Source organism: Symsagittifera roscoffensis, chromosome 4 (genome assembly GCF_963678635.1).
Source record: "Symsagittifera roscoffensis chromosome 4, txSymRosc1.1, whole genome shotgun sequence".
Classification (NCBI taxonomy): domain Eukaryota; kingdom Metazoa; phylum Xenacoelomorpha; order Acoela; family Convolutidae; genus Symsagittifera; species Symsagittifera roscoffensis.
In genome coordinates this window covers 74,901,074-74,919,877 of record NC_087065.1, presented here as the reverse complement: position 1 = coordinate 74,919,877, position 18,804 = coordinate 74,901,074, and the positions used below count along the sequence as shown (strand labels likewise).

General features: G+C 35.2%; 2 protein-coding genes across 3 annotated transcripts in view; one reads left to right on the top strand and one right to left on the bottom strand.

The window, feature by feature from the left end:
- Window positions 1-18,804, top strand: part of LOC134843582 (ankyrin repeat and SOCS box protein 8-like) — a 349,755-nt gene that overhangs the window by 246,733 nt on the left and 84,218 nt on the right. The window lies entirely within an intron of this gene.
- Window positions 1-18,804, bottom strand: part of LOC134844577 (5-hydroxytryptamine receptor 7-like) — a 35,183-nt gene that overhangs the window by 3,832 nt on the left and 12,547 nt on the right. For both annotated transcript variants that reach the window (XM_063861317.1, XM_063861316.1), the window contains exons 3-6: window positions 17,798-17,968; window positions 17,227-17,324; window positions 13,214-13,320; window positions 7,268-7,478 (exon numbers count right to left, since the gene is read on the bottom strand). In XM_063861317.1, coding sequence (XP_063717387.1) covers window positions 7,268-7,478; window positions 13,214-13,320; window positions 17,227-17,324; window positions 17,798-17,968 — 587 coding nt within the window. The remainder of the gene's footprint in view (window positions 1-7,267; window positions 7,479-13,213; window positions 13,321-17,226; window positions 17,325-17,797; window positions 17,969-18,804) is intronic.

Sequence of the window (18,804 nt, the reverse complement as noted above, 5' to 3'; positions counted from 1 at the left end):
AGCACGTGTTAATTCAATAACTTCCAAATTTTTGAACTTGAATTAAGTCTTGTACTTGAAGCAATTGTTCAAGAGACCACTTTCATAAATTTAGCCACAAAATCTGAATTTGTCTCAATTAACAGTTTTTAATCACAAATTATTTTAATCCCGTACAAAAAAGAAACATTTCATCCCATTATATCAGTTTTTCTTCACATAACATCAAAATTTTGGGGTCTACCCAAACAGAATCAGAAAAAACAATTGTGATTGATGGCGGTAAGTTTACTAAGAAACAAGAAACAAAGAAATGAAACTTTCACTGGAATGTAGGAGCCTCATAAATGCAAAACAATAGCAATAGCCCGAGATAAAGATCTCATTTCCTGTAGAAATGAACATAAGCTATGAATACTTTCTGTCGTTCAGACGCAAAGTTTTTCGTGCAGAAAAGGAAACAGAAACATTCAGCAATTACCAGTCACTAGCAGCTTTATAGCAAAATGTGTGCAATCTGTGTCCATACAAAAAGCCTCAATTAGCTCTTCCTTGCCGGTCGGCGATTAACCGGGGCCTCAATGGGCAGAAAAAAATTGAGAAACCCACAGTGCGTCCAACTGTCGACCGACATTTTGAGATAACGAAGCAGCAAAAACATTTTTGCGTCTTCGACAGCGGCACTGAAGATATTGAAATAGTGCTAATTTTTGGAGATCGCGACAATATCTAGAATTTGATACTACATCAAGATGTTTGGCTCCTTGACGGAACCTTCAAAGGTTGCCCTTTTCAGTTTTATTAAGTTTATACTATCCACAATTATTTCTTTGGATTATACTACCCTGCATTTGGGCACTGTTTTCAATTAAACGAGACCATACACAATAAGTTAGCGAAGCGCTTGTCAGCGATCACCTAAACACCAAGCCTCGCAGCTTTCTCCTCAATTTTGAACGAGCAGCAATTAATGCTTTCGCCAGTCATCAAATAGAAGCGTTGCTCATGGTTTTTTTTGTGTATGTCCAGCGTTCAACCGAAAAACAAACGAAAAGGGATTAAAACCACTATAAAACTAGTCACGAACTCAATTTGTCGTTTCGCGTAATTCCAGCTAAAAGTTTTGTACCAGTTGAAACGGTCACTGCCGTTTTCGCCTTGGTTATAAAGTAGATCAAAAATTATCTGACAAGTTCGATCTCGATGGAAACATCACCAGAAAACTTGATGAGGGAGCCTCATTCTTCCAAGGCAACTACATCAAAAAATAAACCATCAGAAGAAAATCTCGTGACCCTGTATTTCCATTAAACTCTCGGAATCTTTCCGCAGAAACAGCTGCTGGATTAATCAGGACAAGAAATGCTGTAGAAGGCTGCCATCTTGGCGTTGTTTTCTTTAATAGAAGCCCTTCAACTATTCACAGGGTTCTGAAGCAAACCAAGTAGGATTGTACAAATCAAAATCCAGTGTATTGAATGCAGTGGTGGAAACAGCGACCACAGTCGCAAGAAATACTGAGAATACTTTCAGAAAAGGAAAAAACAATGGCAACAATTTTAACAAAGTTTCCATTTGTATCCTCTTGCGCAATTAAGTTATCCCTAATTCTGTTTAATTTATCAAGTTTTGTGAATGTTCTATATAAAGTTTAATTGATCTTCTAAGAAACATTTTGAACTTACTGTTTCCGTAGAGGGCTGATATTTTGGGAGGTTATAGAGGTCAAAATCTGAAGATTTTTTTCTTTCACTCAGCGCCCAGATCCTGGCATGTCTACCCTTTGTTTTTGTGATCAACTAGTCAAACATTCAGTAACTTTTGAATTTCATTCAAATTTTGATTTCTGGGCGACTTGATCTGTCGAACTCTCAATTTTAAAACACATGCGTTATCGACTAAGCTATATCGACTTTTGATCCTTTAAAAATAAGTGATGCGACTTTTGCTCCTTTAAAAACAATCGCAACGCTTTTCTTTCACAAAATTGGGTTAAAGTTTCTGTTCGTTAATATTTTGAACTCATTTATATTTTGAACAGGCAAACAACTTTTTTTGTTTTGATATTTTATTCACGTGCGGCAATTAATCTTTGGTCAATTTTAATGGTTCTTCGATTTGTTCGGAAATGTTCTGTTACGGGTTCTTTGACAAGATGGGATTAGTTTCAATTGTTTTCTAGGGTAGAATGGTATTGGGTGGGTTGGTATAGGGTAGTTTGGACTAGGGTAAAAAGTCGTGGATCCTATTTTACATTTAACCATTAAGGATCCCAGTTTCTCCCCGCTTTCATTTAGATCATATTTTAAACTCTTAAAAAAATTCTGAATGTCAGGAAAAGCCGATCAAATTAGATTTCCAACTCCTTATCCAAGAATGATGACTGCCTTGTTTTAGCTGAAGTTTCAAGATAAATTGAAGAGAACGAAAAAGAAACGAACATATTTTTTTGCTACAGAGCGCAAGATTATACATCTGATTAAATGTGCATAGAAAAGCATTCACCATGAATTTATAGATATGTTACAATACATCAAACTGCAAGTAGAAAAATCTAGAAGCTTTTTGAAGACATTCAAAGTTGCATCAAAAATTGAATGTTTCCCTCCAACATTAGACTGAAGTTAAATCATTTTTTTTCTGCCAAAATATATAATACAATTGTAGTTAGGATGCTAGTTTCTTTCAATTTGTTGTCGTACGATTTTGGACCAAACTTTCACGATCTGACGCCTGCGAGGGAGGGGGGGGCTAAAAGAAAATTCCTCGTTTTCGTAATCAGGTTCAATTCATTAGTCTTTTATCTGTTTTGAATTTAAAGATAAAAAATTTACTTGAGCATAAGGAGTGGGAACCTTTTGCTTCTAGGAAATCGGATCGTCGAACAAATCACAATTTTTAAGACCATCGAAATAGAATTTTGCTCGTTCAAACTTATGACCCTTCATCTGATGATTGAAGAATTTATCCATATTTTGAGTTTTTGTCCATTTTTATGGTAAATTGACGATATCTGCTTGGTAAGTCTTCACCGACAAGCATATTATTAACACTATTCACAGAAAACCGCATAAAAAGCTTGTATAAAACTGCCGCCTAGCATTCCACAAAAATTGCGCATTCCGAGTAGCTGGATGGTGTCACTTTTCATTGGCCAGAAGGTTCGGCGACGGCGATGGCGACAATGGTGTAAGCCGTGGGGTCGATGTCGCCACCCGAAGCCTATTGGGCCTGTCGCGGCGCACCATCATGACCCCGTTGTCGTTTTGATTCGGACGTTGTTGCTTCGTGAGCAGTTTCTTGGCCGCGTCTTTCAGCTTTGTCTGGGAGAAACAGTGTATGAAAGAGCTGAAGCAAGCGGCTCCAATTACAGCCAGGAGAACAAACTGCTTAAAAAGCAGGGCGGGTATTGTATGACCGACTAGTAGTGACTGCGGCCCATTCTTAGATATCATGACCTAATGAGCTGTGAAGTAAAATCTGATGAACTCAAAAAAAGACTTTTTCTGTTTCATTCACTAAAAAAATGTTTCCATTGCCTCAACTAAAAAAATTTTGTTTGATTCGAAACAATCCTGCCAAAATTTTAACCAAGAATGATAATCCGAATAAATTTTGAGTCTGCTTCTAGAAATAAATATCTAACGAGTCAGAAAAGCAATTCTTTGGTAATAAAAATTTTTGTAAAATGAAGAAAAACGCTCAGCCAGTTATAAATTACCGACTCAATTTGGTCACTTTTAAAGTCCTATTTTTGATAAATTAAATCGCTTAAAGCAAAATTGATTTTCTTATTATTGTATTTCACAGCTCTTATGTGTTGACCATCAATGCGAGGATGTATCGCAGTGCTTGGGGTACGAATGCGAACGTGACCCGAATGGCATAGCCTTTTAGGATGGCCTTTTCCTTCTGCTGATTGCGCACCAGCTGTTCCACCTGCAGACTTTGCTGGGAGGGGTTGATGTCTTTGTCCCTCAGAAATCTGTTTCTCTCCATGCTGTAAAATCAACAAACAATTAGCGCGGGCTCCCCAAAATTAGATTAGAGGTGATTGAAAACTGCTAGTTAGGTCAATTTGGGTTAATTAACCCACGATATTTTGCGTTCATATAACACGCGTAAGGCGACAGATGAATTCGTTTCAAATTAAGTTGAAGCAAGTCATTTGGTCGATTTATAAGAATACGAGACGGTGAATACCTCCCTTTGTAGTGTATATTAGCGTGTGGGAGGGTAAACTGATGAAAATTGTGATTTGTTTTCTCGATAATTTCAAGTTGAGTCAAAGATCTAGATATCAACCTCAAGTTCATTAGTAAAATTTATCAACAGTTAATATTTTTTTTATTTCAAGTTTCCTCAGGGATTGGAAGGTATAGCAAAAAAACAATAGTACAGCTCATTGACATGTTAAAAAATAGTCGAACACAATGTCAAACGCAGAATCGAGACTAAGTCGAACAAAAATCAAAATTTAATCAAGTAGGGTCAAAACAACTTTAAAAAAGAACACGACTGCTCGTAGATCAGGGCGAAGCCTTGAATGTTCCCACTGATTTTAAGGTCCATTGAGATTTAATAACATGAAAAAAATAAATGCAAAAATGAAGATAAAAAATTTTTTTTGTTAAGTTTGAGATTTTTTGTGAAAACATCCCTACCCCCACACGCCATATAAAATTCAAATTGATAAATTTCGCTCCAACAAATCAATTATGGCAAATAAGCTTCGTTGAACAACTTTGAACGATTTCTAAGACGTATTGAATCTTCGCTTACGCGTTAATAGCGCGAAATACATCGCGCGTTAATTGTCCCTAATTGGCCAAAATGGCAATCTTCAAACCCCCATAATTTAACAAAAAATTATCTCAAGTGAAATATTCTTTCCAATTTAAGCTCAGGACAGCAATACCTTTTAATGATATGCATAAAAAACGTCAAAAATTGCTAGTTAAAAAGTCGAAGTTTGTCTGAAGAAAATAAACCCACTCCAAGCACAAATATTCCGTTGTTTTTATCTAACGCAGAGATCTTAGACGAAGGTCAAAGAAGCAACATTTAACCAACAAAACACCATACAATTTTCATTTTGTAACAATAATTAGGGTTAAATGCAACAAGTTTTGATTTTTCAGACACAAAAAAAATTCAAATACTGTCAAAGCAAGTGTTTTCATGTTTTGGAAACTTTACAAGAACAACAGAGTTGTTCAGTTTTATATTTGCGGAAGTTAAATAAACTTTAAGCTTCTGCAGACTTATTCTGTGGAAACGTAGCTTTTTTGGGTCATTTCGATAGAAAAATGTAGCATGCGTTGATCGCACAAGCTCGAAGTGATTTCATACTGCCATTTTGTTTCTAGGTCAAATTTCGGATCTACTTAACAATTTTCCCCCCTATGGTACCTAATTAACAATTTCCCCCATTTTTGTAATAGGGGGGGGGGTGGAGGAATTGTTAAAGATCCCAAATTTCGGATGATCGAAACCTTTAATTTTTCCATAGTTGAATGTGTTTTTTTGATAAAAAAATTCTTTGGTCGATTAAGGTCACAATTATTTTCCTCGGCAAACTTTACTGCAAACTGTTTGAAATTTTTTCTACTAAAATTTTTTGTATCAAGGCGAAAATAAAGTATATGCTGTAGTTTTTGCATTTGACAAAAAGGTTCGAAAAAAAGTTTGAAAAAAAGAAAGCAGTTGGTATTTTTTTGGAAAAAAGTTTGAAAAAAAAGAAAGCAGTTTGAAATTTTTTGGTTGAAAATAATTTCACCACGCATTAATGCATAAAGTTTTGTGTTTTGCTCATACCAAAGTATCAAATAAACCAAGTAGAAAACCTCAATTCAACTTAAAAAGATTTCTAAGATTGTTGAAATTTCCGTTTACGCGTTGATAGAATGAACTATATCGCGCGTTTTTTTAATCGAAAAATGGCAGTCTTTAAATACCCAAATCTTTATGAAAAATGACCATAAATGATTTTTTTTTTCAAATTTAACCTGAAGACAAATTTTTTTGAATGTTATATTATAAATAAGCTCCTTCAAAACTTTTCTGGAGAAAAAAATTACCCTGACTATGAGAATACTATGAGAAAATTACCCTGAGTGTGAATTTTCCCTGACTATATTCGAAAGTCGGAACAACAATCAATTAATATCTTTCTATCAGTTATCCTATAATTCTAATGAGACAAAGAAATAAGAGTAGCATTGAGACCAGTATTACACAAAAGTAATTGCACGAAACTGTCCAGCCAAAATTAGATGGTGCAATAAACAGGCGGTGTACAGTGCTGGTTTAAATTATCCGGACGAAACGAACAAAACTTGAATTTTCAAACGCGTTTTTTTTAAATTGGGTTAAGATTAGACAAAAAGTGAAAAGGACAAAAAAGGCTTAGACTTTCACCAGAATTAATATGGTGCCATTTTTTCTCCGAAATTCTTAACAAAAATTTTATCCCAAAAATGGGTCATTTTGGCTTTTTTCAGTTAATCAAGAATTACGCTGAAACTACTTTGTTAATTGATATGAAAATTACATCACAGGAAGCTTCTTACGCAGTTCAACAAAGTTTATGAAGGGTTAAATTTCCAAAAAATCGCGCAAATTGTTTAAAATTTATTTTTTAACAGAGATTCTGGGTTTTATATAGTAAAAATCACATTTATTGACTATCAAGTGAAATTTTTTTCATTTATACTGGTTTTTGGAGATTTAACCCTTTTTAAACTATGTTGAACTGCGTAAGAGGCTTCCTGTGATATAATTTTCATATAAATTAACAAAGTAGTTTCAGCGTAATTTTTGATTAAATGAAAAAAGCCAAAACGACCCATTTTTGGGGTAAAATTTTTGTTGAGAATTTCGGAGAAAAAATGGCACCATATTAATTCTTTGAAAATTCAAGTTTTGTTCGTTTTGTCCGGATAATTTAAATCAGCACTGTACTTAATCTGAACCACTCAATGAGATAGAGCCGTAGACCGATCTCAAGGCTCGAAATTTTCCCGCAATAAAATTGTCTTTTGATAAACTAAACTGCGTCGAACACAGTTGAAACTTTTTTTCTCGGTCGAACAGGGTTAAAAATTTTTCAGTGATATCAAACAATCGAAATGCTTCTCCTAAACCAAACATGGTCAAAATGGTCGAAACTTAGGTGACTGAGTTCAAGACGGTCGAAACAAATTGAACTTTGAATGCTGGGCGGGGGGAGGGGAGGGGAGGGTGGGGGGTTACATATTCGATAAAAGGTACAAATAGTACAACAAACTGAGTGGGTGGGGCTATCTCTCTCCTCTGCATCCTCTTTTGTTCCTTGACATAATTCTCCAGTTTCCAGAACACAATTGTATATATGAGCAACATAACTGCAAACCATGCCATGGTAGAATGAGCATTCACGTGACTGAACGTTGTGAGTTTCTTCGCGAAGTCTTCATTATTCTTGTTATTGTAATCCGAGCAAACCCACACGTTCACGCCTAGAAAACATCAATAAAATTTTCTGATCTTTTGAGTTCAGTTTAAAATACAGATATAGAAGATATCTTGATTGTAGTTAAAAACCGTGCAGTTTAGCTGCCGAATTGATAGTCGTGATTTAGTCAGGCGAAAAATGTGCTTGTTCTGTTTTTTGAACGAATTATTTGATACTAACAGCCAAAAATGACCAAAACTTGCTTATCCAGTTTTTTTGGAAACTGTAATTTAACTTTTGCGAGAAAAGAGTCAACATTTTTGTCACCGACACAAATTCGACACAAATTTGGCAAATCAAATAAAGCTTCAAAGATGATGTTCTTTTTAAATACGAACTTTTTCAGCGGTAAACTTCAATATCCTAGTTCTTCATTTCTTAAATTTTGGCTGTATCTCTTTGGTATTGAAAAAATTATACTTTTTTCAATTTCGAACAAGGAACTTTCGAAAGCAAGTTTTAATTTATGCTTGGGCCAAAAAGCTCTGAAGTAAAACGCTCTCCCAATTTTTTCAAGTTTTGTTTTCATAGCTTTTTGAAAGTCAGAATCTTCAAATTGTTGAAGTATGCAAATGTTTCTGTAAAGAAAACGAATAGTTGTTAACTTGAATTGTAGCAACTGTTAGGCATTAAATCGAAATCTTACTGCACTATTTTATTTCAGATCAGATCGGACGTTAAAGATCGCAAGGTCAGGACAGCAGGTCTCCAGACAGAAAGAAAACAATTGATAGCACTTACATAAACTTAAACTGGTCCCTATCTCATTCGGGCAACCACAAATAAATTTTAACTTGTATAAAATTTATCAACTCGTATTTTCTATTGTTTTAGTTTCATGTTACAAACAGTTTCAGTTTAACTTGAGTTTTCAGGCAGACTTGCCAAACCTCTCTTTAAGGTTTTCTTCGCTCTATGTCATGTTACTTGTCTTGTATGCGATGAATCATGATACCCCCCATTTTGTCAACGCCTCGTCGCTGTCGCGTTGATTTTCTTGTCCCCGCCGCGCCTTGTTGTCGATTTCCACCGACGGTTTTCGGCGTTCGCTCCTTATCTGTTTCCGACGGTTCAATTACTCCCCCGCTAGCCGCAGTCTTTGCCGCCTCGTCCGCTTCCACTGTCCAATCGCTGTCTTCATCCTCCTCGCTCTCGTCCTAGCTATATTCCACTATTCGCTGTTTCACTGATTTTTTCGCCTTTCCCTTCGCGATTTGTTCCTTATCAGCCTTTCTTTTAAATTTCGTGGGTTCAATAGGACCCGGGGTACTCTTTGCGGGCTCACTTGGACCCGGGGTGCTCTTTGAAGGCCTACTTGGACCCGGGGTGCTCTTTAGGTACTTGCTAGGACCCGGGGCGCACGCGTCGTTCATATCTGTGATTTGGCCTTCTTCAGCCGCCGATCTAAAAGAAACACCACTTCGCCTCAATAACGACCCTTTTTCCTTTTGCACCGTATGATCAGTTAATTTTTCAATTTTCAATGGTAAACGTTTATACCTTCTTGGATCCTTTGGGTCTGTTTTCCCTGTCTTTTGGTAGACTGTTGTGGTGCTAGTCTTTTTCCGCTTTAGCCATCCTGGTGGCTTTGGTACTCTATCCGCTACCTCCGTGACCTTTGGGTCAGTTTCATTTATCTCCAAATCGTCCAAAATCCTTGGGGTTTTTCTCTGCTCTGGTGCGTATACTAGGTCGCTCCTCTTCTCCCAATCTAGGGTCAGCTCCACCTCCGGGAGATTGCTCGCCTTGTCTAAACAAGATAGCTTCTGGTTAACAACATTGTCCCAATTTAGGTTTTTCAAGGATGGTTTTTTCGTTAAGTTTCGAAGCGCCGTATTTGCTTCTCTTCCATGATATACCTCAAAGGGCGTTAGCTTAGTTTTGGAATGTGGCACAAAACGTAATGCGCTGAGCGCGCGGGTGTGCTGGAGCTGCCCACCCATTCAAAGACATTGTCACCGCTACTTTTCCCAGTATGTTTATTCGGTTGTTTTTGTAGTCCAAAAATTCATCTTTTGAAGGTTTTAGTTGAATATTCGCTTTACCTAATGTTGTTTTCAGATCCGTCATGCTGAATATGTTACTGGGGATCCGCTATCTATCCACAACCACATTTTCTTCCCCGACACCTCAATCTGGACTCTGGCCCCATGGATCTTCAGTTCGGTCACATTTCTCTTCTTCTTGATTGACATCACCATGTAGTCGTCGGATCCCGATGTGACTGAATCATTATCCCCTCTTCCCTGCTGATTCACCCATGCCACTGGATCTTCTGCTCCCTCACTCACACTCTGCATGCTTTGATCATGCTCGTTTTCGTCTCGGACTAAACCAACTCGTCCTCGTCCTCTCCATTGGTTAGTACCCCTTCGGATTCCTCTACATGTTCGTTCAAAATGTCCCAGTTTTCGGCACGAGTTACATGTGGCTCCTTTCGCAGGGCAGTTGGCAATATGATCAAGAGTAAAATTCGGTGCGTCACAATTATAGCATCTACGGTTATTTTCGCTCCCCCCACTACTTGATCCTTGGGAGTATCCTCCACGTCCCCCGCGACCTCGACCTCGGAAAAATCCTTGTCCCCTCCTTATGTTATTAACTGGTTCTTGTTTAATAGATATCGACGGCGCTGATGAAGCCGGTTTTCCCGTGTATTATTTATATGCACGCTCCCCACGTTCGTAAGATAATGCGATCCTGTAAACTTCCTCGGGTAGCTTTGTTGATCTAGATAATTCTCGTTGACAGTCCGATTGTCGCATGTTCATAATAAAAATATCCCGAACGTTTTCCCCTGCATTAGCAAAATCGCAACTATCCGCTAGGGCGCTCAATTCCGCGTGGAATTCCTCGAAGGTTTCGTTCTCCCTCTTCTTTCTTCCATAGAAGAGTCCCCGCTCATGGGTTACATTCCGCTCACGTTGAAACCCATTTTCCATTTCGTCAAGTACCCGTGGGTAATTTTCCGTTTTATTTTCACCCCCGGCTTTCGTGCGTTGAAAAATCTCTGCGCCTCATCTCCAATACAGAGATAAAGGTTAGACTTTAGCTTCTTTTCCGACTCGGTACGATTCTTCCCATTTACGTCATCTGGCAACGCTGCAATAGCCGCTGCGTTTAAAGTACGTGCAAAATAAAAATCATCGAGATCAATATCATATTTTGCGATCATTCCCCAGTGAAATTTTACAATCCATTCCTCCCAGTAAATTGGGGGTTCTGGTGTTCGTGCGTCCCAAAATGACTGAATGTTCAGTGGATTTTTTCCTCCTCCTTTTTTCTCTGCTGGCTGCGCCATGTTGAAGTGTGCAAATGTTTATGTAAAGAAAAAGAATAATTGTTAACTTGAATTGTAGCAACTGTTAGGCATTAAATCGAAATCTTACTGCACTGTTTTATTTCAGATCAGATCGGACGTTGAAGATCGCAAGGTCAGGACAGCAGATCTCCAGACAGAAAGAAAACAATTGATAGCACTTACATAAACTTAAACTGGTCCCTATCTCAAAATGTTAAAACTAAGCATTGAGAAAAATGAAAACCAGTTTTACCAACTTGTAGAAGCTACAAACCGTTTTCGATCGGTACAACAATTAATTCGGTTTCAAACTGTGTTATGATCAGATTTGGACTCAAATTGACCAAAAAAGTTGTTCGAAGTTAGCTGAAAAATTTAGACAAAAATCTGAACACAATAATTTTGTTTTTGAGCTCCAAAAAGAAAATTAGAAACAAAATAATTTAAGAATAGTTCGCGATTAATTGCAAACATGGAACAAAACTTTTAACAAAGTTTTCCATTCATTTTTTGCAAGACAAAAAAATCTGTCCTTCGTTTGACAGAAAACCAGCGAAAAAAACTTCTCATATTTTGTTCAATTTTTGACAGGCATTTTTGACAGGCGACTCGAGATTTTGAGTATTTTGGTTCAGTTTTGGCTTTTTTCTGGCGCAAGCTTTTTTTACTTTTTCAAAAGATGAATTCAAAAGAATTTCAAATTGATCTGTTTGTCTTCGCCAAATGTTTTTTGTTCTAAATTTGTACTGAAACTTTGAATTTTGTTAGCTCGAAAACTTACCGCCAGATGTTTTCACTTGGTGAAACTGGTTGCGTTCTCAAAAAGTTTGGGTTCAGATTTGAATGCTTCTCGTCGATCTCGTATCCAAGTCAATTAAGTGGATCAATTATAATGCATTTTTGAGGTTTAAAAATATTACAAATTAATCATTCCTTATGTTGCCTTCGGGCAAAAAATGGATTATAATAATGAACTTTTTATCATATGTGAAATTTACAAAAATCGATTTGAAAACTATTCTAAAAACTTTTCCAATTTTCGTGCATCGAACAATAATTTGCGACGATTTCTACTTTTATCATTGAACTATTCAAATTGCAAAACAATTCCGCTCACGAATCTAGTGCGATTCAGTTTTTTTTTAATGAGAAAACAAGTCAAAATGCCAATTTTGAAATTTTTGAAAAAATTTGCGCTTGATCTACCTTAAAACTAGTTGTACAAAATACTTAGAAACGCATGTGTTTGAATAGATAAACAACAAACGTAATCTAACAAAACGTTAATAAAAAAATATATTTATTTATCTATAGTTTTGTTTTTATAGAATTTGACAATAAAATGACTTATGTTTATCCATGGAATTCCTGTGCGGGTTGTAATGAACCTTTATTTTCAATTAAGTTGAACATTTGTCTACGTATCAACTGAAACAGAGGTTTTTTCTTCCAAACCTAATTTGATTTTAAAAATTCCATTTTTTCCTCAATTTTGAAACAAAAAAATAATTTACATGTAAAAACACAACATTCTGGCCTTGTCTATTCAATTCGTTTGGAACTTTTGTCAACCTGTGGCCCGACAATCAATTGTTAAGAAATTAAAAGTTACTGATTTGGTAAATAGGAAAATCTACTATCTTGTTTAAGAGCCAAAAAGCTTACAACTTTATCTGAAATAAAATGCAGTATATATATTTTTTAAAAAGTATGGCCAAATTTTTTTGCAAACGTTCTTAATTCTTTTTTTCTCAAATTGAGTGAAAGTTGGGAAGAAGTTCATGAGAACAAAAGTTTTACAAATTGATCAGAAATACAATGATGTATAAGTTTTTGAAAAGTGAAGAGGACCAAATATTTAGCGTAGTCCAACAAAAATTAAGAACTGTGAAATGTCTAAAAAATGTATAAGTTTTTTTCTGACTGATAGTTAGAATAGACAGTTTTGTGAACAAATCGACTTCTTTTATTTGAAATTGCTTGGTAACAGCTCCAAAGTTTTCAGTTAGCCTACAATTTCTTGGCTTGTTGAGTTGCGTAAGTTACTCTACTTGAAGTGATTGTTCTGACTTTCGAAGAAAACGGAAATTTCATGCTTGGTGTGGTTTTTTCTTTCAGTCATTTTTTGCCGATCGAAATAATAGTTTTTAACAAAAAAACTTCTATACTCCATTGAAGATATTGACTTTTTGAGTTCAAATATAAAAGAATGTTCTACCTCCGATCATTTTTTAGAAAACTTCTGGGAGTTTGCAAATTGTCAATTTGTCAAAATTTTCTTTTCATCATGCTTATTTATGCGTGGCGAATAATCCCGCACAACAAAATTGTTCGTACGATTCGAATTTGATCTTCAATATTGTCCATAATTTATAGATTTTTTGTATTGTTTCCCAAAAACTATTCGATATGGTAGGAAAAAGAGCCTTTATGCATACTGATGACGGGGATTGTGCCAAGAAGCCATGCTCCCAGGATGGCCACTGCTGCCACGTGCTTGCCCTCAAACAAGGAGTACCTCAGAGGCCACATGATGAAGATGAACCTGAAACAAAAAAAAATTTTAAATTTATAGTATAAACTTTCTTTCATGACAGAGAACGTCATTAGAACACTGACCCATTTTTAACTGCATGATATGTAAAATTTTGAAAAAACAGGCCAATAAAGGCGTTTTTAGGCATTTTTTGGAAAGTTTTAACCAGAAAAATTGCGTTTTTTCGGCGAGCGCTCCCCCCTCAAAGTTAGTATATACTGGCGCCAAAGGCGCCTTTAGAAAAATTTTAGGGTCCCTCGCCAAAAATGGGTATCTCGAAATAGTACAAAGGGGGACCCTTTGGGTCGGCAGGGGTTCGAATCCCTGAGGGAGAAAGCGTCCGAACCCCCATCCCCCCACGAAATCCGCCCCTGAATATATATTCAAATTCAATAAATCAATACTTTTTGCACCGAACTTTCTCTGTGTTTCCAATATCGAACTACTTTAGACAAATACAAAACGCACTGGTAAAACTAAGAGTACTATCGATTTACATCAATGTTAAATCAGTTTTATTCTAATTAGGATCTGAAATAGATTTTAACCCGACGTAAATCGATCTATCTTAGTGCTTATAAAATCAACTTAAAATAATTTGGGTGGATTTTGGTAGTTACTAAAATCGCCTCTTTTTCATTAGATACTCATCGGACGGAACACTTTAAGTTTCTTTGGATGTCAAAAGATCAATTTTGTAACCCTATACAATCTTCAAAGTTATTTAGTTATTGTTCCGACTTTCAAGAAAATTTTTATGCTTGTTGTGGTTTTTTTTTCAGTCAATTTGCGGCAATCGAAATAAAAGTTTTTTATAAAAAATTTTTGTACCATTGAAAAAATCGACTTCCTAAAAGCAAATTTAAAAAATATGTTTCTTCCGATCATTTTTTGCAAAGTTTTGGGAATTTGAATACTGCCAATTTGGCCATGCTCTGGACTGCTTTATGCGCGCTTTGTAGTTTTTATTATTGATCCTGAAAGCGTAACCCGAACTTTTTATGCGTGGCCAGTAATCCCGCACAACAGAATCGTTCCAAATTGAGTTGAGGATAGCTAATCGGTCTTATTAATTTTTACATTTGATCTTTGATGTTGTCCAAAATTGAGTTTTTCAATTTTTGTTTTCCCAAAAACTATTCGATATGGATTATGGGGCAGTCGAAACATTCAGGTCTTTGCCCTGATATACTAGCAGTCTTGTTACTGTTCCACCGAGATTGAACAAAAACATGAACTTAGGGAAAAAATCAGCTTTAAATCAGTGAAACTTTCATCTATGAAAAAGTCGCCGTCAGTTCTAAATCAGTGAAAACTTAAAAATAGAAAAAATCTCCGTCAGTGTTAAATCAGTAAAAAAAAATGATCTTTGGAAAAATCTCCGTAAGTGTTAAATCAAGGAAAATTTGAATTATAAAAAAAAATCCGTCAGTGTTAAATCAAGGAAAAATGCCCGCAAAAGTTAAGTCAGTAAAAAATCTACTGTTAATTCACACACAGGATAATTGTTAACCATAAATCATTAGTTTCAGGTAATTCTTTATGCAGTTTGCGATCTAAGCAAAAAATTTTCAAATGTCATTCTTGAAATCAATCTTTTCAGTCCATTTTCTAAAACGAATCAAGAAAAAAACCAAAACTAAACTGGACACAGTTAATTTTGCTTCAAGATTTGCGCACCCATTTTTTTCATACTTTCCCTTCAAGACAATCATCTGCATAAAAAAATAACTGAAAAAGTTTTTGAATTTTTTTAAATTACTCAGTTTAATTAAAAAATACTATTATTTTAAAATTATTATTCTGATGCGCATCAACTTGCATCTCAAGCAAGGTGGTCTTAGGTTTTTTGGAAATTGTCTCCAGATGACTTGCCAAAATGGAAAGGTTTTGACAAATGAAGTTGAATATAGTTGTAGCGATGGGTGACATCATTTCATATGGATGCCAATTCAAAATCGCACCTGAGTTACCATATAACGTGATATAACGGCTAACCAGTTCAAGAAAATCCTAAATATTTCTGTATAAAACTGTAAATGCAAAAAAACTAATGAAAACCAAGTGAACACTTTGAGAACGTAAAAATAACTGTATAACATATAGCTAAAAACGACAAACAGAAGATCAAAAATAGATAAATGTATTTTTAAAAGAAATCAAAAAAGAAATTACACTGCGGATAAACAGAATTTTAAGGAAGTTGAAAATGGAAAAAAAAGTACTTTTTTTTTTCAAAAATACCACCACCAAAATGATGAATATGAGTTTCGTAACATCATTTGAAAACGAATCTTGCTAAATCGTGATTGGCTATTATGAAGTTGACCAAAAAGCTGTGTTTTGTTTTTTTTAAACTCTGTTGAGGCAAAAAAATTTTGTTTCTGTAAAATTCATTTGATATCAAAGTGAGGCATTGAAAAGTTTTTTAATCCGTATAAATTTTCAGTGTTGTTATGAGTTCTTGAATTTATTTGTCTAGCAGTTGGTCTTTTTATGCTCATCTTGGTGAGGTATTCAGACGAAATTATGTGTCTTAGTATATTGACAAAGTTTTTAGCTCTACTTCTCAAAGAGTTAAAAATCAGTAGCACTGTTAAGATGATAACACTCAGATGAGCGCTTTAGCGTCACAAACGTTTCACTAATGATATTGAGATTAGAGTCAATGGTAATACCTAAGTAGTTGAGCTGATTTTCATTTCGAATTACAGCTTGATTCAATTCAAACTTAAGGTTTAGTTTAGGTTTACTTTTTTTGGAAGACCTTAATTTTTTTGTCAGTAATAAGAGTACGTGTATTGTTCTCCAGCCACTCAATAGTCATGTCTTATGCTTGTGATGTTCTTTTTGTACAATATTTTCAGAAGTGGCCGTTAAAATTGCAGTATAAAAGTATCAAAGTTCTCTTTGTATTTTTTTTGTTCAGGATCTAAGTCAGTTTTTTAGTTATCAGTTTCTATGAAGAAAGCATCTTTAAATAATTTTAATCATTTAAAACTGGTTTATAATGGTAATATATTTTATACAGGTATAATGCATTGCAGTCAGTTATAGTCAAGTTTTCCTGAATCTGATAATTTTTTTTTCAAATTTAAAATTAGTTTCAAAGTGATCTCACTTGCCATTTAGTTTAATTGATTTACATTACATTTCATACTTTTTAAGTTTTAACATTTTCAGCAAAACACCGAAGGCGCCTTCAGAAAAATTTTAGGTTCAGTCAGCCAAAACTGAGTAGCTCAAAGGGTCGGCAGGTGGTCGAATCCTTATAAGAGGGCGTCCACCCCCCTCCTCTAAATCCGCCCCTGATTTAAACTCTTTCCAAAAATAAAACACAAAAAAACCATCATGGTCTCAATAAACGAAAAATATTCGAACATCTATCTTGTCAAAAGGTTTTTTTTTCGGAATTCGACCTCCTGCCGACCCAAAGGGTCCCCCCTTCGGTTCTATTTCAAGACCTCCATATTAAATGACCGACCTCAAACTTTTGAAAAACTGGCCCCCTATAATTTTTTCTAAAGTTTAATTTTCTGTTTAAAAAGTTTTTTTTCTGTTCTAAACTGCAATAAAACGTGTAATCGATTACACGTTTTATTGCAGTTTAGAACAGAAAAAAAAACTTTTTAAAGAGAAAATCAAACTTTAGAAAAAATTATAGGGGGTCTGTCATTCAAAAATTTGGGGTCGGTCATTTAAAATGGATGTCTTGAAATAGTACCAAGAAGGGACCCCTTGGGTCGGCTGGAGGTCGAATTCCGAAAAAAAACCTATTGACAGGATACATGTTCAAATATTTTTCGTTTATTGAGACCATGATGGTTTTTTTAGGTCAATCAGACTTAAACATGGCGTTTGATCAATTCTAATGTTTTCCTACATGGCGTTTGAAAACTTCTGCTTATTGCTCACCTGTCGACAGCCACCAGCAGCATATGTGACATCTGGCACGAGATGAGGGCCATCTGGAAGTAATCCAAATTGCACATCCAGGGAACCAAAGGGGTTTTCTGTAAAGCCCAACAGAAAAAATCCCCGTTAACAATAAAACTTTACTTTCGACGGTCTGCGCACAATGATTTTTATGTGTGTGAAGTCGTCCAATGATTATCTTAATTGTATGGACAAAATCAACATCGGAAATTTTTAAAATGCATTTTTTTTTCAACAGTGATTTTATTTAAGCTAGGTAACAGGCTCATTATAGTAATACTAGATCAGAGGCTGACCTGGTGGTTTTGGCATAACTTTATAATTTTTGTTTGATTAAAAAGTGCTAGTATGACCCACTTTGGGGCGAAATTATTAGTCGGAATTTTGCAGAAGAAACTAAATTATAGTTAATTTTCAAGCTTTTTTCTCATAACGCGTTGAAAATTTTTAATTTGATTTGTTTTATCCGGAGAATTTAAATGCCCATCGTATGTTTGTGTGTATGTTTGGATGTATTAGTTATTTTCCAATGGCTTGTAAAAAAACTAACCTTATTAAAAGTTATTAGAACATCTCTCGGAATCCTGTAGACTGTTTCGTAGAGTAGGAAAGTGACTTCACTGACACTGAGACTGCACACGAGTAAGTTGTGAGTCTTTCTCAGGTAAACATACTTGTACACACACACTATCACAACACAGCCGCCCGAAATTCCCAATATCTAAAAGAAATATTTATACTAATGTGTGCCTTTTTTTCTAATGGTTCACTCTCCTGCTTCGTGGAAAAACTGGTTCTCGTCTGCAGTTTCATGTATCATTTTTTAAGAACTTATTTATCCATCTGTTGAGTTTTCGCAGAACAGTATCATGAGCTGCAGAACAGCAAACAAATCGTTCCAAATTGAATTGAGGCAAGATATTATGTGTTTTTAAAATGTTAATAGACTTCAAAAACATCACTTTGTATTTGGCACGGCGTGTTAGGAACAGTTTTAAAAAAAGATTCATTGAAAAAAATACAATTAAAATTTTTCTTTTTAATTGATTTTTTCACAATAGTTTCAAAAAAATTCAAAGGCAGTCTGAACATCAGGGCTTCGTCCTTATACGAGCAATCTTGTTCCTACTAATATTATCCAAAGTATTACAAATTTTATATTTTCTTGTAGCCATAATAAAAACGTTCCGGTTAATCCGATTAACAAAGAAGCTATAATGTTAGATGAGGTTTAATGATGCTATATCGTAATAAAGGATGTTCGATACTATATTTAAAATGTCCAAAAAATAAAAGTGTTTATTTTACAATTTAATTGTTTTCGAGGTAGTCAAAAATCAAATTGAGTGTACCATACACTTTAGAGCACAGGTTTTGTTTTTGGTAAGAACTTCAACCATTTGTTTTCATATCATTTCTTTTTTTGCCACTATTGCGATTAAACATTTATGTGCTCTTCTTTGGACATTGGAAGAACGTACAAAAAACACAGTGTTGGTGTAGCTTTTTGAGACCAATTCTTACAAATTAAATAACAAAGGAACATTTTTTATGCCA